The sequence below is a fragment of the Pelophylax lessonae genome (genome assembly GCF_965119305.1).
Source record: "Pelophylax lessonae genome assembly, chromosome: 4".
In the NCBI taxonomy this organism is placed as follows: domain Eukaryota; kingdom Metazoa; phylum Chordata; class Amphibia; order Anura; family Ranidae; genus Pelophylax; species Pelophylax lessonae.
Window position 1 is genome coordinate 217,727,876 of NC_138771.1, and position 22,541 is coordinate 217,750,416.

A 22,541-nucleotide genomic window follows, 5' to 3' on the forward strand; every position below is an offset into this window, starting at 1 on the left:
TGGCAGGGAAGGGGTTAATTTTATTGGAGAGGGAGGGGTTACTGTATGCCTGGTGCTTACTGACGTGTGTGGGGGGAGGTGACTGAGTGACACAAGGACAGATCCAGGGTTCAGCTATGCTGAACCCTGCAATCTGACCCTGCCTGTCACTTAGGAGATCCGCCCGCTTGTGTTTACACAAGCAGGCGGATCACCACACTAGATCCCCGACGATCGGGGAAGAGCGGCGGCGATCGCCGCTGCTCCTCCCCTGGCCCATCTCCCGCTGTGACTGAAAACAGCGGGAGCGAGCCTCCGGCGGCGCGCGCGCGCTGCCGAGAAGGGGGAGTGTCTGACGACATAGTACTGCCGCACTCTGCCGCAGTAATATTACTGCAGGCAGACGTAAAGTGGTTAAATGCCACGGCCTACCTGAGTATTGTTGCTTACCAAATCCATCCCTTTATGACTTTAGTGTACCCATATTCTGATGGCTACTTCTAGCAGGATAATATACCATGTCACAAAGCTCAAACCATCTCAAACTGGTTTCTTGAACATGAAAATGAGGTCACTGTACTCCAATGGTCTCCACAGTCATCAAATCTCAATCCAATAGAATACCTTTGGTATGTTGTGCAACTGACAAATATGCAACAACTGCGTGATGCTATCAGGTCAATATGGACCAAAATCTCTGAGGAATGTTTGCAACACCTTGTTGTATCTATGCCACAAAGAACTAAGGCAAAAAGGCAAAAGGGGATCCAACCTGATACTAGCAAGGTGTAACTAATAAGTGAGTGTATAACTTCAGGATAAGAACAGTGTGCATACAACAGTGGTCCATAGTGGTGGCTTAAACACCAAAAAATCAACAAAGCCCAATAAGCATGTGAGTGGATACACTGAAAGGTTCACATCTAAAATCTCATTAAAGTGGTTGTAAAGTCTCTACAATAAACTCCCATGATGTGTTTTTTTTAGCAATATAATCTCTAAATACATTTTCCCAGCCGTGCTTTTGTGCAGTCACATGTTTTTTTTGGGTCTTACTCCCTAGGAGAGAGAGACTCTAGTTGGAGGGGCTTACATCCATCTGCTGGTTTAGTTTCAGTTTCAGCAGGGGAGGGGCTGGGATAGAAGGGGCTTCACACAAACCATGGAAATTAAAGGGGAAGAGAGGAAGATACAGATGCTGCAAAGAGAACAGGATGATGGAAAGTCAGTTTACTCACAGGAACAAAGGTACAGGTCGCATCAACCAGGTATTATACTATGGAAAAGGATAAATAGTATTGCAAATAATTATTACCAAAAAAATAATGAAGGAAGGAAGGAAAGATCAAAGATATGAAGGAAGGATTGATCCAAACAAGGTAGGATCAATCAATCCAAGGAAGGTATGGTCAAAGAAAGGAACAGTCAGTCAATCGCAGGAAGGATCAGTTGATCGATCAGGAAGCATTGTTTGATTGAAAAAAGGATCAAAGGATCAGTTGATCAAAGGAAGAATCAAGTGATCACAGGAAGTATCAGTTGATCGATCGTGGGATCTAAGGATCGAAGGAAGGATTGATTGATTGCAGAAAGGATCTATCAATCGATTGCAGGAAAGATCTATTGCAGGAAAGATTGGTCGGTCGATTGCAGGAAGGATCAAAGTAAGAAGGGATCAGTCAATCAAACGCAGGATGGATCAGTAATGGAATGCAGGAAGGATTGGTCGATTGATTGCAGGAAGGATCAGTCGACTGATTGCAGGAAGGATTGGTTGCTCGATTGCAGGAAGCACCGGTCAATCAAAAGTAGGATCAAAGGATAAATCGAAGGTAAGCTTGATTGATCGCAGGAAGGAGAGGTCGGTCATTTGCAGAAAGGATTGGTCAGTCGATCATAGAAGGATCAAAGTAAGGAAGGATCAGTCGATCAACCAATGGAAGGATTGGTTCGAAGGATGGATCAGTCTGTCGATTACAGGAAGGATCAGTCGGCTGATTGCAGGAAGAATCAGTCGGTCAATTGATAATCCCTTGAGAAAGCAGTAAAGTTGATAAAAAAAAAATAATATTAATAAAAAAAATTAAAGCCCCCCCTCTCCAGGCCTTATGTGTTAACATGAATGCATACGTAAGTTGCGCACGCAAATGTAAACGGCAATCACGCCACACATGTTAATTATTGCCATGATCATCGGAGCAAGATCAATAATTCTCGCAGCAGACCTCCTGTGTAACTCTAAATTGGTAACCTGCAGAGGCTTTTAAAGCATTCCTAATAGAGATTTTGTAGGTACCATAGTTTGGCCCTAGTTTGTGCCATGTTTGGTATCTATTTACACAGCATAACACCATCTTTTGTATTTTAACAATGGGTATTATATAAATTTGTTTGAATAAAAACAAATAGTGATTTTTACATGTAGGAAAGAAGTGTGAGTATAGAACTGCTCTTCTTAAAGTGACAACTTTGTGTAAAAAAAAAAATATATATTATATATATATATATATATATATATATATATATATATATATATATATATATATATATATATATAAATATATATTCACAGGTTGAACTAGATGGACTATTGTCTTTATTCAACCTCACCTACTATGTAACTATGTAACTATATATTTTTTTATTTTTCTAAAAACTTGTGGACTCAATTTGCCTCTTAACAAATACCTTGGGGTGTCTACTTTCCATTTGGAGGGTTTTGAACTGTCCTAGCATTTTATGCCCAACATTAGAAGCTTTCGCCACACATCCACCAACTCTTCTAATGTTGGGCATACATGTGTAGCAAAGGGTTAAATTCTGTGTTTTATGAATTAATTTATTAAAACGTTCATATATTTAGCCTTTCAGATAAGTGGATGAAGTACAATGGTTAAAATAACACAAAAGTAGTATAGTAATAAAAGAGATTTACTTTGATTAAAGATGTGTTACAGATGATAAAATGGGTAAATTCAAGTTCAGCTTCAATCCAGGGAATCCTTCACTCCTCTGAAGATATCGGAAAGTTCTGGACGTGACAGTCTCTTCAATTTCCAGGCACATTTACTTGCTTGTCATGGATGAGGTTCTGACCATGTTATTGTTGCACCGTATTTTACGGGATACAGAAGGGCTGAGATAATCGCATCCTGAAATTTTAGGAAGCATTTAGTTCTTCCAGTTGCTTTGTAAATTACAAAAACATTATATACAGCCAATTGCCAATTTACATAAATAAATAGGCACTTTTATAGGCAATAGACATCCCATTTGTTCTTCCACTTCACTGCGAGTAATTTACCATTCCGCAAACAGGCTTTCTTCCATTTTCTAAGTCGGGTGTTAATGAGCCATTGGGGGAAGCCCCGGTGATTAAGTTGCACGGTATCACAGCAGCCAATGCCAAGATGTGGGTGTGGGTAAAAAGTGGCACACTCTCATAAAAGTTGTCCACATACAAATGGTACATCTTCCAGAATAAGGGTGACAACAAGTCTCATACTATCTTGCCACTGTTCCCCATGTAGTCTAGGCATTTGGGGGGCTCAAATTCAATGTCTTTTACCCCATGAACTCTAAATCAATATGTATAGAGCTTATACATAGTGTTGAGCGAACACGGACTGTATTATTCGTGTTCGTACCGAATAATTGGATTTTTTGTACCCGAACACGGACACGGACACTTTACTGTATGTTCGGGTAAAAATCCGTGTTCGGTCGTTTTATTTCCGGGTTTTGCATGCTTTGGCGCTCTTTTCATGGCGGGCTTTCAACAGCCAATCAACAATCGTTTAACTGGTGTGCCTTAAGCCATCCCAGCCATGCCTGCAAATGTCTCAGTAGCTGTGATTGGCCGTCTGAAGCATGTGACCAAGTCTTTATAAGTTCGAGGCAGCCGCAGCGGCGTCATTATGCTGCTTAGATTCAGGGACAGAGCACACATCAACGTGCTGGCTGCTGATTAGGGAAAGATAGGCAGGAAAAAACCATTTGTGTCCGGATAGAATTGAGGGACAGGTCGGAGTGTTTAGGCAGGGCGAGTTGTAGGCATTTTAGGGATAGAGTCTGCTGAATTATATAGGGTCAGTGTCTTCTACAAACTACAATCGATATTGCTGTGTGGGGGGTGGGGTCTGCACTCAATCCTGATCTACGATCTCTTCTCAATCCTGTTAGGGACAGAGTCTGCTGAATTTTAGGGAAACTGTGTTCTACAAACTACAATCGATATTGCTGTGTGGTGTGGGATTGGAGATAGGCAGGTGTCAGTGATCCACATCCATTTTTCTGTGTGTGAGCTGCAGTGAACACAATCTTTTTGGGCTGCAGTGAACACAATCTTTTTGGGCTGCAGTGAACACAATCTTTTTGGGCTGCAGTGAACACAATCTTTTTGGGCTGCAGTGAACACAATCTTTTTGGGCTGCAGTGAACACAATCTTTTTGGGGTGCAGTGAACAAAATCTTTTTGGGGTGCAGTGAACACAATCCTTTTTGGTGTGCAGTGAACACAATCTTTGTGGGGTGCAGTGAACAAAATCCTTTGTGGGGTGCAGTGAACACAATCTTTTTGGGGTGCAGTGAACAAAATCCTTTTTGGGGTGCAGTGAACAACATCCTTTTTGGGGTGCAGTGAACACAATCTTTTTGGGGTGCAGTGAACAAAATCCTTTGTGGGGTGCAGTGAACACAATCTTTTTGGGGTGCAGTGAACACAATCTTTTTGGGGTGGAGTGAACAACATCCTTTTTGGGGTGCAGTGAACAAAATCCTTTTTGGGGTGCAGTGAACAAAATCATTTTTGGGGTGCAGTGAACACAATCTTTTTGGGGTGCAGTGAACACAATCTTTGTGGGGTGCAGTGAACACAATCTTTTTGGGGTGGAGTGAACAACATCCTTTTTGGGGTGCAGTGAACAACATCCTTTTTGGGGTGCAGTGAACACAATCTTTTTGGGGTGCAGTGAACACAATCTTTGTGGGGTACAGTGAACAGAATCTTTGTGGGGTGCAGTGAACACAATCTTTGGGGGGTACAGTGAACACAATCTTTGTGAGGTGCAGTGAACACAATCTTTGTGGGGTGCAGTGAACACAATCATTGTGGGGTGCAGTGAACTCAATCTTTGTGGGGTACAGTGAACACAATCTCATACTGAAGGTTTGAGGGTGCTGCCTGTTCCATACTCCCCCTACTCCTCATCTAGCCTTTTAGGGGTACAAACAATAGTAATTGGGGCCTAGTGTGGTTGTGTACGTGTGATATACATACACTTTTTTGGGATCATATTTTCTATTCTGCTATTTAATCAAAAACCTTTGGGGATCAGTTAAATTGGGGGATAGTCTGTGTTGGTACGTGTGAGAGAGATCCACCTTTCCAAGTTGTTGGGGTTCATCTCATACTTCTGAAGGTTTGAGGGTGCTGCCTGTTCCATACTCCCCCTACTCCTAGCCTTTTAGGGGTACAAACAATAGTAATTGGGGCCTAGTGTGGTTGTGTACGTGTGATATACATACACTTTTTTGGGATCATATTTTCTATTCCGCTATTTAATCAAAAACCTTTGGGGATCAGTTAAATTGGGGGATAGTCTGTGTTGGTACGTGTGAGAGAGATCCACCTTTCCAAGTTGTTGAGGTTCATCTCATACTTCTGAAGGTTTGAGGGTGCTGCCTGTTCCATACTCCCCCTACTCCTAGCCTTTTAGGGGTACAAACAATAGTAATTGGGGCCTAGTGTGGTTGTGTACGTGTGATATACATACACTTTTTTGGGATCATATTTTCTATTCCGCTATTTAATCAAAAACCTCTGGGGATCAGTTAAATTGGGGGATAGTCTGTGTTGGTACGTGTGAGAGAGATCCACCTTTCCAAGTTGTTGGGGTTCATCTCATACTTCTGAAGGTTTGAGGGTGCTGCCTGTTCCATACTCCCCCTACTCCTAGCCTTTTAGGGGTACAAACAATAGTAATTGGGGCCTAGTGTGGTTGTGTACGTGTGATATACATACACTTTTTTGGGATCATATTTTCTATTCCGCTATTTAATCAAAAACCTTTGGGGATCAGTTAAATTGGGGGATAGTCTGTGTTGGTACGTGTGAGAGAGATCCACCTTTCCAAGTTGTTGGGGTTCATCTCATACTTCTGAAGGTTTGAGGGTGCTGCCTGTTCCATACTCCCCCTACTCCTAGCCTTTTAGGGGTACAAACAATAGTAATTGGGGCCTAGTGTGGTTGTGTACGTGTGATATACATACACTTTTTTTGGATCATATTTTCTATTCCGCTATTTAATCAAAAACCTTTGGGGATCAGTTAAATTGGGGGATAGTCTGTGTTGGTACGTGTGAGAGAGATCCACCTTTCCAAGTTGTTGGGGTTCATCTCATACTTCTGAAGGTTTGAGGGTGCTGCCTGTTCCATACTCCCCCTACTCCTAGCCTTTTAGGGGTACAAACAATAGTAATTGGGGCCTAGTGTGGTTGTGTACGTGTGATATACATACACTTTTTTGGGATCATATTTTCTATTCCGCTATTTAATCAAAAACCTTTGGGGATCAGTTAAATTGGGGGATAGTCTGTGTTGGTACGTGTGAGAGAGATCCACCTTTCCAAGTTGTTGGGGTTCATCTCATACTTCTGAAGGTTTGAGGGTGCTGCCTGTTCCATACTCCCCCTACTCCTCATCTAGCCTTTTAGGGGTACAAACAATAGTAATTGGGGCCCAGTGTGGTTGTGTACGTGTGATATACATACACTTTTTTGGGATCATATTTTCTATTCCGCTATTTAATCAAAAACCTTTGGGGATCAGTTAAATTGGGGGATAGTCTGTGTCGGTACGTGTGAGAGAGATCCACCTTTCCAAGTTGTTGGGGTTCATCTCATACTTCTGAAGGTTTGAGGGTGCTGCCTGTTCCATACCCCCCCTACTCCTCATCTAGCCTTTTAGGGGTACAAACAATAGTAATTGGGGCCTAGTGTGGTTGTGTACGTGCGAGATACATACACTTTTTTTGATCATATTTCCTACTCCGCTATTCAATAAAAACCTTTGAGGATCAATTGAATTGCGGGATAGTCTGTGTCGGTACGTGTGAGAGAGATCCACCTTTCCAAGTTGTTGGGGTTCATCTCATACTTCTTAAGGTTTGAGGGTGCTGCCTGTTCCATACTCCCCCTACTCCTCATCTAGCCTTTTAGGGGTACAAACAATAGTAATTGGGGCCCAGTGTGGTTGTGTACGTGTGATATACATACACTTTTTTGGGATCATATTTTCTATTCCGCTATTTAATCAAAAACCTTTGGGGATCAGTTAAATTGGGGGATAGTCTGTGTCGGTACGTGTGAGAGAGATCCACCTTTCCAAGTTGTTGGGGTTCATCTCATACTTCTGAAGGTTTGAGGGTGCTGCCTGTTCCATACCCCCCCTACTCCTCATCTAGCCTTTTAGGGGTACAAACAATAGTAATTGGGGCCTAGTGTGGTTGTGTACGTGCGAGATACATACACTTTTTTTGATCATATTTCCTATTCCGCTATTCAATAAAAACCTTTGAGGATCAATTGAATTGCGGGATAGTCTGTGTCGGTACGTGTGAGAGAGATCCACCTTTCCAAGTTGTTGGGGTTCATCTCATACTTCTGAAGGTTTGAGGGTGCTGCCTGTTCCATACTCCCCCTACTCCTAGCCTTTTAGGGGTACAAACAATAGTAATTGGGGCCTAGTGTGGTTGTGTACGTGTGATATACATACACTTTTTTGGGATCATATTTTCTATTCCGCTATTTAATCAAAAACCTTTGGGGATCAGTTAAATTGGGGGATAGTCTGTGTTGGTACGTGTGAGAGAGATCCACCTTTCCAAGTTGTTGGGGTTCATCTCATACTTCTGAAGGTTTGAGGGTGCTGCCTGTTCCATACCCCCCCTACTCCTCATCTAGCCTTTTAGGGGTACAAACAATAGTAATTGGGGCCTAGTGTGGTTGTGTACGTGCGAGATACATACACTTTTTTTGATCATATTTCCTATTCCGCTATTCAATAAAAACCTTTGAGGATCAATTGAATTGCGGGATAGTCTGTGTCGGTACGTGTGAGAGAGATCCACCTTTCCAAGTTGTTGGGGTTCATCTCATACTTCTGAAGGTTTGAGGGTGCTGCCTGTTCCATACTCCCCCTACTCCTCATCTAGCCTTTTAGGGGTACAAACAATAGTAATTGGGGCCTAGTGTGGTTGTGTACGTGTGATATACATACACTTTTTTTGGATCATATTTTCTATTCCGCTATTTAATCAAAAACCTTTGGGGATCAGTTAAATTGGGGGATAGTCTGTGTTGGTACGTGTGAGAGAGATCCACCTTTCCAAGTTGTTGGGGTTCATCTCATACTTCTGAAGGTTTGAGGGTGCTGCCTGTTCCATACTCCCCCTACTCCTCATCTAGCCTTTTAGGGGTACAAACAATAGTAATTGGGGCCCAGTGTGGTTGTGTACGTGTGATATACATACACTTTTTTGGGATCATATTTTCTATTCCGCTATTTAATCAAAAACCTTTGGGGATCAGTTAAATTGGGGGATAGTCTGTGTCGGTACGTGTGAGAGAGATCCACCTTTCCAAGTTGTTGGGGTTCATCTCATACTTCTGAAGGTTTGAGGGTGCTGCCTGTTCCATACCCCCCCTACTCCTCATCTAGCCTTTTAGGGGTACAAACAATAGTAATTGGGGCCTAGTGTGGTTGTGTACGTGTGATATACATACACTTTTTTTGGATCATATTTTCTATTCCGCTATTTAATCAAAAACCTTTGGGGATCAGTTAAATTGGGGGATAGTCTGTGTCGGTACGTGTGAGAGAGATCCACCTTTCCAAGTTGTTGGGGTTCATCTCATACTTCTGAAGGTTTGAGGGTGCTGCCTGTTCCATACCCCCCCTACTCCTCATCTAGCCTTTTAGGGGTACAAACAATAGTAATTGGGGCCTAGTGTGGTTGTGTACGTGCGAGATACATACACTTTTTTTGATCATATTTCCTATTCCGCTATTCAATAAAAACCTTTGAGGATCAATTGAATTGCGGGATAGTCTGTGTCGGTACGTGTGAGAGAGATCCACCTTTCCAAGTTGTTGGGGTTCATCTCATACTTCTGAAGGTTTGAGGGTGCTGCCTGTTCCATACTCCCCCTACTCCTCATCTAGCCTTTTAGGGGTACAAACAATAGTAATTGGGGCCCAGTGTGGTTGTGTACGTGTGATATACATACACTTTTTTTGGATCATATTTTCTATTCCGCTATTTAATTTAACTGGGCCTCCATGCGAGACCTGTGTGCCTTGTTGCGCTGTTTTGAGTACTCCACCAACATGGCCAGTGGCAATGACGCCGTTCTCAGCTTAACTATCCCACTTCCATGCCTCCTTGAAAAAACAATTCGGGCGATGATGGAAGAGGATGTGGCACAGGATGAGGAGGAGGAGGAGGATGAAGAGGTAACATTTCCAAGGCTTTCAGGGCAGTCATTCGCAAGGGGCTCCGAGGGTGGGTTCCTGCACACGCAAACGCCAGGGACGCAATTGTCCAGCAGGGGCACAGTTCTGGAGGATGAGGAGGATGAGGAGGAGGAGGAGCTGGAGGAGGAGATGGAACCATGTTCACAGCAGGGTGGCACCCAGGCCAGCTCATGGCCATCACTGGTGCGTGGCTGGGGGGATACAGAGGACACGGACGATACACCTCCCACAGAGGACAGCCTTTCGTTGCCTCTGGGCAGCCTGGCACACATGAGCGATTACATGCTGCAGTGTCTCCACAACGACCGCCGAGTTGCCCACATTCTAACTTGTGCTGATTACTGGGTGGCCACGCTGCTGGATCCCCGTTACAAGGACAACGTACCGTCCTTAATTCACTCACTGGAGCGCGATCGCAAGATGCGCGAGTACAAGCGCACGCTGGTAGACGCCATGCTGCTGGCATTCCCATCTGACAGCGGGGCCACAGTGGAAGCACAAGGCAGAGGAGGAGGAGGAGGAGGTCGCCAACGCAACCAGGGCACCGCCAGCACCTCAGAAGGCAGGGTTAGCATGGCCGAAATGTGGAAAAGCTTTGTCAGCACGCCACAACAAACAGCAGCACCAGCAGCTCAGATGGAACGTCTTAGCAGGAGGCAGCATTTTACCAACATGGTGGAGCAGTATGTGTGCACACGCCTACATGTAGTGAATGACGGGTCTGCCCCCTTCAACTTCTGGGTCTCCAAATTGGGCACATGGCTTGAGCTTGCCCTTTACGCCTTGGAGGTGCTGGCGTGCCCTGCAGCCAGTGTATTATCTGAACGGGTATTTAGCACGGCTGGGGGCGTTATAACAGACAAGCGCAGCCGCCTGTCCAGAGACAATGTGGACAAGCTCACGTTCATTAAAATGAACCAGGCATGGATCCCACGGGACTTTTCCGTACCTTATGCAGAATAGCAATGGATACCGACCTTACCCACCCATTGTTCCATTTTTGCTCTTTCTCACTCTTTTGGGGTGTACCCTCATTTAAAATTTTTGAAAAGAAGCAGTGTTGGCTACCTCGTCCTCCTCCTCAGGGCCAGATTAATGTAGGGGCTATTGGAGCTGCAGCTCCAGGCCCCTACCTTTTATATAGGCCCCGGGTTGGCCATATTCACTGTTACCGCTCTTCTGTCACTTGTAAACACAGAAGTCTGGCTTCTATGCTCGCTTCCCCAGGCAGCACCCTCAGAACCTCCCCACACAGCGTGAAGGCCGGACAAGGAGGGACAGTTGGCGATGCATGGATGTGTTTATGGGCTTCAGAGACAGCATCCCATGTTGAATTAGGCATGCATGGCTGCACCCTTCCTCCTCTGGGTGCATGGCAAGGCACGGCCCTTAAGGCCCTTCAAAATCCTCAGCACCAAGCCCATGATGCTGTTAATCCGGCCCTGGTCCTCCTCCACCGCCGCTTCCACCTACACCGCCCATAGGTGTGCGCAGCCTATTGCATTAAGGTGTGCACCCCAAAGTTGAAATACACATGCATGTGTTTGCCAGCAGGGAGAGTAATGTATCGGGGCCATGTACCTGTAGGCAAGGAGAAATAGAGCAGAGCAGGTCCCAGGGAGATCTTTCCCATCTCCTCACTGGCAATGCTATGTGCCCTAGGTGATTAGGGTGTGCCCAGGCACACCCAGCACACCCTGTGCGCACGCCTATGTCACCGCTAGGCTTGTGACGGTATCAGATTTTCATGCTGCGATTAATTGATTAAGGTTTTGCCACGGTATACGGTATTATCACGGTATTCTATTATTAAATTTAAATTATTAAATTTCCACCTCACTTCAATTTCATTGCTGAATTTAGGGGCTTTGGTTCACTTATGCACATTATTATATAGTCAGTCAGTACAGACTCTGTGAACCAGGCCTAAAATAGGTCATCAAGCAGTGTCTGGCCTAACTGGTGATAACTGGTTCTGGCGCTCGGCTCCGATCCGATGGCCTGGTCATTAAGAGGGCAAATCCTTGTGGTCAAGAAGTGGTTAAACCTGAAGGAGGTGTTGTTTATAAATTACTTTACTATTGCTTTAGGCCTGGTTCACATGTATGCGGGTTGGTGGTTCACATTTGCACAGGCATAGCAGCCCATTGATTTGAATGGGCTGCTATGCCCTCATTTTCCGCAGAAAAAAGGTGCATGCAGCATTTTTTTAAAATTCAGTGGCCTTGAAATCCATCCTGCTTTTGCACCATGCGACTAACCTGCAGTTCCTGCTCTGGCAAGCTTTCTGCATTTTTTGTATACGTGGGCACGGCATTTAAAAATAAACAGTTTGCGTGTGCAGCAACGGCAGGTAAGTCGCATGGTGCAAAAGAAGGATGGATTTCATGGCCACTGCATTTTTTTAAATTCTGCATGCACCTTTTTTCAGCTGAAAACGCAGGCATAGCAGCTCAAGCCCATTCACATCAATGGGCTGCTATGCCTGTGCAAATGTGGGCCCCCAACCCGCATACATGTGAACCAGGCCTAAAGCAATAGTAAAGTCATTAATTGGTTAAACCTGCAGGAGGACCGGTGTTTTTATCTATTAATGACTTTACTATTGCTTTAGGCCTGGTTCACATGTATGCGGGTTGGGGGCCCACATTTGCACAGGCATAGCAGCCCATTGATGTGAATGGGCTTGAGCTGCTATGCCTGCGTTTTCAGCTGAAAAAAGGTGCATGCAGAATTTAAAAAAATGCAGTGGCCATGAAATCCATCCTTCTTTTGCACCATGCGACTTACCTGCCGTTGCTGCACACGCAAACTGTTTATTTTTAAATGCCGTGCCCACGTATACAAAAAATGCAGAAAGCTTGCCAGAGCAGGAACTGCAGGTTAGTCGCATGGTGCAAAAGCAGGATGGATTTCAAGGCCACTGAATTTAAAAAAAATGCTGCATGCACCTTTTTTCTGCGGAAAATGAGGGCATAGCAGCCCGTTCAAATCAATGGGCTGCTATGCCTGTGCAAATGTGGGCCGCCAACCCGCATACATGTGAACCGCCAACCCGCATACATGTGAACCACCAACCCGCATACATGTGAACCAGGCCTAAAGCAATAGTAAAGTCATTAATAGATAAAAACACCGGTCCTCCTGCAGGTTTAACCACTTCTGGATCGCAAGGATTTGCCCCTTTAAAAACCAGGCCATCGGATCAGAGCGCCAGGACCAGTCATCACCAGGTAGGCCAGACACTGCTTGATGGCTATATAATAATGTAATGTGGGCTGCTAGGCGTGTGTGTGTGTATATATATATTTATTAGAGCTGCACGATTCTGGCCAAAATGAGAATCACGATTTTTTAGCTTGGAATAAAGATCACGATTCTCTCACGATTCTCTGTGTAACAAAAAAAAAAAAAATTGGGATAACTTTACTGTTACGTTTTTTTTTTTTTTTTTATTCATTAAAGTCTAATCATTGCGTTTGAAAGACTGCTGCGCAAATACAGTGTGACATAAAATATTACAACAATCGCCATTTTATTCTGTAGGGTCTCTGCTAAAAAAATATATAAAATGTTTGGGGGTTCTAAGTACTTTTCTAGCAAAAAAAAAACTGATTTTAACTTGCAAACAGCAAGTGTCAGAAAAAGATCCAGTCTTTAAGAGGTTAAACTTCCTTTCTCCCTGGCAGAGGGAAGGAAAAGATACAAATGTAATCATTTTTGTTTATAGTTAGGAGACTTAATGCTGAAAGGTGTTAGCTGAGTGAGTGAATGAGTCATCCAGCTCACTGAAATGTATCAATTCACAAGTCAGGCAGACTTGACAGAGAAACTCGGTATTTTAAAAATGCCACAATAACAATACCGTGGCTATGCAATACCGCGATATATCGAATTACCGAAAACCGGCATATGTCTAGTCACCGCCACATCCACCACCACCTCAACCTCCCTCCTACTCCATATGGGCCTCGTCCTTCAGAGATGAAGAAGAACATTGTTTTATTTTTCTGTTTTTTTTTGTTGTTTTAAGTTATTTCCCTATCCACATTTGTTTGCAGAGCACTTGCCATGCTCTTAATTACGTTTTGCTGCCATTTGCAGCACTCTAGCCCTTTCCTTTGGTGTTTTAGAGCCATTTTAGTGCCTTAAAGTTCGGGTCCCCATTGACTTCAATGGGGTTCGGTGTCCGGGAAAAGTTCGGTAAAAGTCCGGGACACGGACCCGGACTTTTTTTTAAAGTTCGGCCGAACCCGTCGAACACGGACATCTAGGTGTTCGCTCAACCCTACTTATACAGTTTGACCCCATATCTGGCTTGCTTGCTGGCGAGATATTATTTTATCGCAAACCTTTATTGCAAGGGACTCGTCTACACAGATGTTTTGTTCGGGCGCATACACATCTGCAAATATTTTGGAGAGGTAGTTTATTAGGGGCCGAGGACAACAGAGTGTATTATCACTAAAATGCATAAAACACATTATTGCTTCATATCTTTTCCTGGCCATTGTAGCAGAGAACGTTGCATATGAGAAATCAGGTCTGTGGACCAATATGACTGCAACTCATTTTTTTTGCAATGCCCATGTTAAGGGTTATGCCCAAAAAAAGTAAATTTTTAACTGTGATAGGTTTACATATGAATGGTCTGACAATATTTGAATTTGGTTTGCTAGTGATGTATTGTTGTGCTTAAAGATTGCTTAGGTTCACAAGGAATTGATACAAATCTTCCAAGATAAACAACTCAAAAAAATAAAAAAAGGGGGAGTTGTTAAATTTGCTGTTTCCACCTTCTGCGTTGGGCTGTGAATTGGGGGATACCAGGTGCTGCTGAACCTGGAGGCTGCCAATCAGGATTTGCAAGCACCTCTGGAAGGCTACTTTGGGCTCTATGGGCCTGTGTTCAAATTCTTGGTGGCTGCGGGACACTATGAATGCTAGCCACCTTACCATCTTGTACTGCACTGCTGGGGCTTGCCACATCACCCTGAGATACTGCTGTGCTGGTGTGTAAAAAGCCAGGATGTACTGGTGCTTGCCAGTTCACCAAAATGTAGTGCAGCATTAGTACTTCGACCCTGCCTCATTTGAGAAAAAACATGCGTTCCTAGCACCTTAGCTACCTACGATCGGGTATGCCTGATCTTAACAGGGACCTCTTCTCCATAGTCTGGGCTAGCTGTCAGGATGCCTGCTTTCTACAGGTTCATATTGTGAGGCAGATTCTGTCAAAAGAAATTTCCCCTTCCCTCACATCTGACATGTTCAGAATCTTGTAGGCTTAACTAAAGTACCTTTTTCAGGACATTTTAGGCTCTAAATTTACAGGTACCTAGCGTGACTATGGCAAAAAGTGCTCTTGGCTGTCAGGGACTGCCTCAACCACTAGAAATAAAGTTTACATGCTAGTGCTAGCAGACATCAGGTCTAATCTTTCTAACACTGCGGTTTTGTGTACAATGTATCAGAGGTGTGCAAAATAGAAAAAAATCAGTGCAACTAATAAAAATGAATGAATGTAAATCAGCAGCTATACCAAAACTTTCTCACTAAAAAAGTATTAAGATGTATATAATGCAAGGGTACAGCGCTAAAGTGAATAATGTTCCAAATAAGGTGCTAGAATATTCCAAAAGTGACAATGTGCTTATTTCAATATCTGTAATAAATATTGCCAAAAATCACAATAATAATCAATTAAAAATATAATCACATATAATATTTCACATTTTCATAAGTGCATATGTGACAAAAGGTGCAAAATAAAGTGCATGAGACGTGCTCAAATAAAGTCCATAAATATCCACTGGTGCAAACTTAGTATTTAGGGTGCTTGATAGATGTCTCTTTCCACTATGTGCTCGTGGTACCTCCACCAATAGCCACAAGATGGCCTCTCACCTTAAACCTGACTATAGAAAGCAATGTTTCCTTGGTAGAGGTGGGTCCAATAACCTGGGAGCCAATCACAGGACTGCTGGTTTACAGAGCACAGCACCACCGAATGGCATGTAAAAAAATATACCAACAGATCTAAGTGCTCACTGTATGGACACCCTTTATTGTAGTAATAAAAATATGACTCACATGATACAGCACAATCCAAGCTTGTGCAAGCTATACAGGCATAACATTTGTGAGTTGATGAGCCCTGCTGTCAGTTTGCCGCTCGTCCACTCTTCTCAGAAGACTTTCCAAAACATTTTGAGGTGTGCCCGTGGAAATTTGAGCCTGACTTTGAATAAGAAGACCTGGCTCACAATCAGCATTGCAAATTATCCAAAAAGTGTGTAATAAAGGGTTGAAGTCAGGGCTCTGTGCAGATCATTCAAGTTCCTCTGCACTAAACTCATAAACCATGTCTTTATGGACTTGGCTTTGCACAGAGAATTAGCCATGCCAGAACAAAAATAGCCTTCCCCAAACTTTTGTCACAGTGTTGAAAGTGCACAATTGTCTAAACTTTTGTTTTGTAAGCTATAGCATTGAGCGTACCCTTTTATGGAAACACCTGTAAGCAGTCATTTGGAGGAGAAGGGTGGGGGGTTTCCATATACAACTGGCCATATAGTGTAGGAATAGTCCTGAAAATATTCTTACGTTTTATATTGTGCAAAATTTATTTTTCAAACATCAACTTCTTGCACGCACATTTTTAGGAATGGCCATGTATATAATTTAGATCTATACACGGGATGTGAGGTCAATAGATCTATTAAAATAACATTTTGTATGGAATGTTCATAAAAAATTCTTTCTAATTAGTTCAAACACATACAAGCCTTTTTTTGCAACTTCAACGCATATCCCCATGCAGCACATTTCTGAAACTCACACATCTCCTGTACTTTCTGGGAATTACCAACCTCGAAAGTGACACAGAGGGGGAGTGCTCAACCTAAAAAGTACACAAGGCAATAATATTCTCCTATCCATCTTTATAGCAATTCTATACTATTTTATAGTGGGGAAAGTAATGTCATGGTTATGTCACTTGTTACTCCCATACACATCTTAGGGAAATTGTATAATTGTATCCTAATCACTTGTTACTATACTAGCTTATCCTGTCTTACTTCATGGAGGAGAAAGTGATGTCAATGTGATGTCATCTCCACATGTCCTAGAAATACACTCATCTTAGAGAAAGTATGCAGCCATAACTCTGCCAATAGGAGAATTACTAGTCCGTTGTATTTCAATCCCTAATGAGACTGCCCAGATGTACACCAAAATGAATCCTAAATCTCAATTTAATTCTACTTCTAAACCATCCACTATGCAGTTGCATTGCCATAAATGCCAGAGATAGTGGAACTTAGTGCCCTTCCTCTTTTGCTTGGCTGTGTCTATACATTTTGCTGGCTGTGCTACTTGTGTCTTGGGATGTCTCTCTTTTCCCACCTCTGCTTTCATGTGTAACAGTTTTTCTTTACCACTGATACACATAGTCCTAAATAGCCCAGAACGGCACAAGTAAGCTCTTAATGATCCCCTGTTCACTTTAGTGTAACAGCACTGTAATTTTCCCTAATGCATTGTCAATACGTTAGTAATTCTACATAGGCATTCAATTTCCCAATAAATGGATATGGAACATTAAAAACCATAATTCAGGTTTTCCTCCAGCTATAGTTGCCAGTATTTTACTGTTTTTACTACACAATATTTACTTTTTAATGTGCAACAATGTTGAATATTTTGTAAATGTGTGTCTTTAACAAATGATTTCAGTACTCCATTCTAAAATTAAAAATGTGGATGTTCCAGAAGGTTTATTAATGTTTTATTCTTTTAGGTGGAAGATATGCATTGGACAAGCAAGGAACATACACAACCAGCATCTGTTTGTAGCCTGCCGTGTAAGCCTGGAGAAAGAAAGAAAACTGTGAAAGGAGTCCCTTGCTGCTGGAGCTGTGAACGGTGTGAAGGCTATCATTACCAAGTTGATGAGCTGACCTGCGAACTGTGTCCTTTAGATCAAAAGCCAAATACAAACCGTACTGGCTGCACACTAATCCCTATTATCAAACTTGAATGGCACTCTCCTTGGGCAGTTGTTCCAGTCTTTATAGCCATTTTGGGAATAGTTGCAACAACATTTGTAATAGTCACCTTTGTAAGATACAATGATACACCCATCGTGAGGGCATCTGGTCGTGAATTGAGCTATGTGTTACTCACTGGGATTTTCCTGTGTTATGCCATCACTTTTTTAATGATTGGAACTCCTGATATGGTGGTTTGTTCTTTAAGGCGCATATTCCTTGGGCTTGGCATGTGTTTTAGTTATGCTGCGTTGCTCACAAAAACAAATAGGATCCATCGAATATTTGAGCAAGGAAAGAAATCTGTGACTGCTCCTAAATGTATAAGCCCTGCCTCTCAACTGGTGATTACTTTTAGTCTTATATCAGTTCAGTTGCTTGGGGTTTTCATATGGTTTGTAGTAGATCCACCTCATGTAATAGTAGACTATGGGGAGCAAAGAACACCTGACCCTGAAAATTCCAGAGGTGTTCTTAAATGTGACATTTCAGAACTTTCTTTAATCTGCTCCCTGGGCTACAGTATTCTATTAATGGTTACATGTACTATTTATGCCATTAAAACAAGAGGAGTGCCAGAAACCTTTAATGAAGCCAAACCTATTGGATTTACAATGTACACCACCTGCATAATTTGGTTAGCATTTATTCCAATATTTTTTGGAACAGCACAATCAGCAGAAAGGGTAAGTAACCATAATCATTTCTTTAATATCTAAACATGTTCAAATGTATTAAACTGTTTACAATTATAAAAAAAAAACTAGTTTGGTATGATATATTATTAAGTAGATGTCATAAAGGTGACTTTGAAGTATGTCCAGCAACATCCCTCTCTACCCAATCTACATGAATATATTGATTAATTTCCCAGCAGAACAGCGCTGCTGCTTTGACGTCCAAAAGTCTGCTCACACACTGGGGTTGATGTACTATTATGAGAGGATGTTAATTTTGCTAAATTAATTTTCACTTAGCTTAGTAAATGGAGTGAAGTTAAAAGAAGTTTATTGTGCTCAGAATAATGCAAGAATAATTGAAAAAACAGGAATTGTGCTGGCACATGATTGGATTAAGCAATTACAGCTTCACCCCATCCACTGCAAAGTGAACAGCCTATACTACTAAAAAACAAACTGAACCATTGGTGTGTGGGGAGCTTTTGGAAGACGCAGTTCTGGGGGTGTGAAGTCAATAGAAACTGAGCTTCTGTAAGAATTTACAAGCCTGGTGATAATGCCACAGATGAGGTTGCATTGAATACACAGATTCAAGGCATGTAAATCCTCATAATTGCATGTGCCTGGCAAAAAATGATAGTACCAAAATTGTACCAAATTGTTCAAGGGCATGCTTTACAGATCAAAGTCTGCTCCCAAGTGCCAGCTGAGCCTAAGTTGCTGATGTCATCATGTCCGTAGGCACTTGACAGCAGACAATGGGCTTGTTTCATTTATTGTCTTGTGAGTACCCTCTATACTAAATAAATGCAGTGATTTTATGGTGCTACACTATCTGGCCTGCTCTGGTTCTCTCTCAACATCTTCTGCTGCCCTCATTCATTGCTGAGCTGATTGCAGTCTGGGTTGTGATCCTTGCCAAGCTGGCCATCTCCATTCTGTGGAGACTTTCAGTACATGTAAGCATGTATGTTCTCGGTTAGCAGGGGGTCATATATTTCTGGTAAGAGGCTCAGTGTTTCACAGTGGAGATGCCCTGGAGTGGGCATATTTGGAATATTGATCAGCACTGTAATTCTGGACTTTTGTTTCACATGAAGGCTTATTTATTTTACTGTCTTTTGCATTATTCACTTTGACATTTGTTTTATAGCCTGAGTTGTTTGTCTTAGGTTGAAAACTTAGAAAGGGAGGTGCAACACAGAGTTTTTCCATTAGATTTATCACCTTCTATTCAGGTATAAGTGAGTGCAGTCTCCCTATCACAATTGAATATTTTAGGGTTGATTCAAATTTACAGATAGAAATATTACATTTTTTTGTTTGTACACAGTGGGTTTTCTGTCATGGTGAGGGTTAAAAGCCAAAATTGGAAGCTGGGAAAAAAATTTAATAAGGCCTTATTACAATGTATTCAATTCCCCATGCAGGGTTGAGTTTTACTGACACAGAGATTTACAAGCATTGTGTGGATCCCCCTTCCAGCAGTCACCCTTTTGTCTATTGGGGCTCAGCGGCTGGAAGGACACAAGTGCTGCTCCCAACATGACATCCATTTAGATGAGGGTGCACAGCCCTGATTGCACTCAGATGCATATAGCATGTGTACCTTGTTGCAGCTAGTGTCCCAAACATTGTTTACCAAGCATTATGTATGCAGTCTTATGTTCAAAGCTTTTTTAATTACCTAAACCACTGTTGAAAAGCTTGGTGAGACTACATCCTTTACAACAGTAACATTTTATATCATACAACTGTTATTAGTTTTTTCCACAATCTGTGGGGTTATCTAGTTTAGGAGTAGCTTTTTGTTGTTACACATTTTAGAGGTGCTCTGTATCAAGCATAAATGAGAAAAAAAAACTATTTCTTTTATTTGTGTGTTGCCTTTTTGAAACTATATTTTCATTATTGATAGGATATTGATCCCTTTGAATATGGATTTTATGCAGACATTGATAAACTACATGTTGAAATGCTTTGTGAAGGTTAGGTTGGAAGACTTCTTTAAACCATGAGATGTGTAACAGTGTGTAGAGGAAATTACTTGCCTAGGAATGAGGAAGTGTTTTCATGTCCTAGCCGAGCACAGATGTTCAGACATAGACAATGTCTTAGTAAGCAATATTTAGCAATAGTTTGCAAGTGTTATAGTTAGATTCTGGTGTGATGAGCACAGAGGGGGAGGTACTTTTGGAGAAAGATGTACCCATCCCTGGAAGGGGAATTATATCCTATCAAGAGATATCATAATTGTGTACCACCTTTAATTGTCATGTGATAGCCTGTACTGTGCATAATTGTAGCCTGTAATCTGATTTTGTATAAAGGATTGTACAGAAGAAATAAATGTTGAACATCATACCAACTTCCATTGTAAGTGTGTGTGGTGTTATCCGCGTGGTTACTGAGCAGATTGAAGGTAAAGAGGTTAACCTGAGAATATAGATAAAGTATACATTAGAGTGTTTTACAGGTACTACAAGGAAAGTTGACCTATTGGAATGGTGTCAGAATATGTACTTGGCAAATGAGAACAGTCGTTTGGCTATAGTACTTTGGGAAGGGTGTAGCCGCTTTCTTGGTGACAGAATTGGTTAACTATTAAGTTTCACCTGGGGGTAGCCCACCTTTGAGGACGGACGCCTCGAATGCTGGGAGCATTCTGGAAATGTATGCACACAAGTAGAAAATTATATCACTAGTAGCTTTGAGAAGCTCATGAGTACAGGTTTGGTAGGTAGGGAATAAGAATAAGAATAAGAATAGGAATAGGAATAATAGGGAAGAATTATTACCATTATCAGAATTATTAGCATTATTAGAATTATTGTCAGTATAGGTTAGGGAAATCTCTTCAATATGCTCAGAAAAACAAATCATTTCATGTACATTGCTTGTTTATGTTTAAAGTAATAGATGCTTAATTTTGCATGCAAATAGATCGGCTAAGTAGTTGCAATAAGTCCCTTGAGCCTGTCAAGACGGATAGCGGGGAAACCCTATTACCAAAGTGGGCAGGCAAAAGGGTCAGTGGTAGCGTACTTTTCTGTGTGTAGTGCTTTAAGAGGATTGAATTGCAAGTTTGGGCATGGATTTACAGTTGCTATTATAAGCTTATCAAAGCACACAGACGTACATAGCATTCTCACATAATCTGCTATTTTTGCTTTAAGGATGGGCAAATCCCACAGTAAAGGGATTAAGTCACCCTCTATATCACCGAAGCCCATGTGTAAAGTGTTAAGAATTAAAAAACAAGAGTATAAGATATTGTATAGATTGCTTAAGACAAGAGCGCACTCTAAGTCACCACAGACAGTGCCACCTGCTAGAAATGAAACATAAAAGGAATGTTGCAAAGGTTATCATTTTATTACTATTTTTATACTAATCCATGGGTGGACATTCTGGTAGAGTAGAGTGAAAGTATGAGATCCTCCAACCCATTTCCCATGATGGATCTAATGATGTGTTTCATATAAACATGATCAGAGGTTTCATGTTTTGGAGCAAAGAGGGTATTTCCTTTTTTGGCCCTAATCCAGCTTGGGACATGGAGTTTGAATCCCACAAACCTCTTTAAACAGCCACCCCCATACACTCCGATGTATCCCAATCTATCAAGGGTAAATGATTTGGATCAAATCATGAGATCATATAGGGCATGTCAGCAACAGTTAAGACTATTTCTGTCCGGTCTTGAGTTTCTGTAGGCCCTATAAGACATGCAGCTAGTTCAGATCCAGTTCACTTACCTGACTTATCCCAAGTTGATTATGAGTTTATTATGGACATAATGGAGATTGAATTTACCCTCCGACCACACCCCCACGCCCCCACCCCCGCCCCGCCGTGCTCTGGTGCATTCAGGGGTTGCCCAAATCCCAGCTCTGGAGTTTGATGGTCCTTCTAAATATCAGTTTGCGCAGCAAGAACACAGGCAGTGTAAAAATAGGAACTACATTTCAGTCTTACAGGGCGCAGAGCTGGGAGCCAAGATCAGTCCCCATATTATTATTATTTAGGATTTATATAGAGTCGACAGTTACAGTTCAATACAAAAGGAATAGGAGGGCCCAGCTCATGAAGCTTACAATTTAAAGGAAATAAAGTAGAGAATATTGTTATCAATAATAATATTATATTAAAACCAATGGACAGTGAAGAGGTAAATTACATTCTAAAAAAAAAATTGTCCTGATTCGTGTCATGACCCACCAGCTACCATTGATACAGAATGAAATTAATGTATTTTTGAATATTATTGGGGATTCACTTGCCCACTATTAA

The 22,541-nt window shown here is 42.0% G+C and overlaps 1 protein-coding gene across 2 annotated transcripts in view; it reads left to right on the forward strand.

Moving 5' to 3' along the window:
* Nucleotides 1–22,541, forward strand: part of GRM8 (glutamate metabotropic receptor 8) — a gene marked incomplete at its 3' end in the record, with an annotated part of 1,426,014 nt that overhangs the window by 1,250,649 nt on the left and 152,824 nt on the right. For both annotated transcript variants that reach the window (XM_082254065.1, XM_082254064.1), the window contains exon 9: nucleotides 17,319–18,254. In XM_082254065.1, coding sequence (XP_082110191.1) covers nucleotides 17,319–18,254 — 936 coding nt within the window. The remainder of the gene's footprint in view (nucleotides 1–17,318; nucleotides 18,255–22,541) is intronic.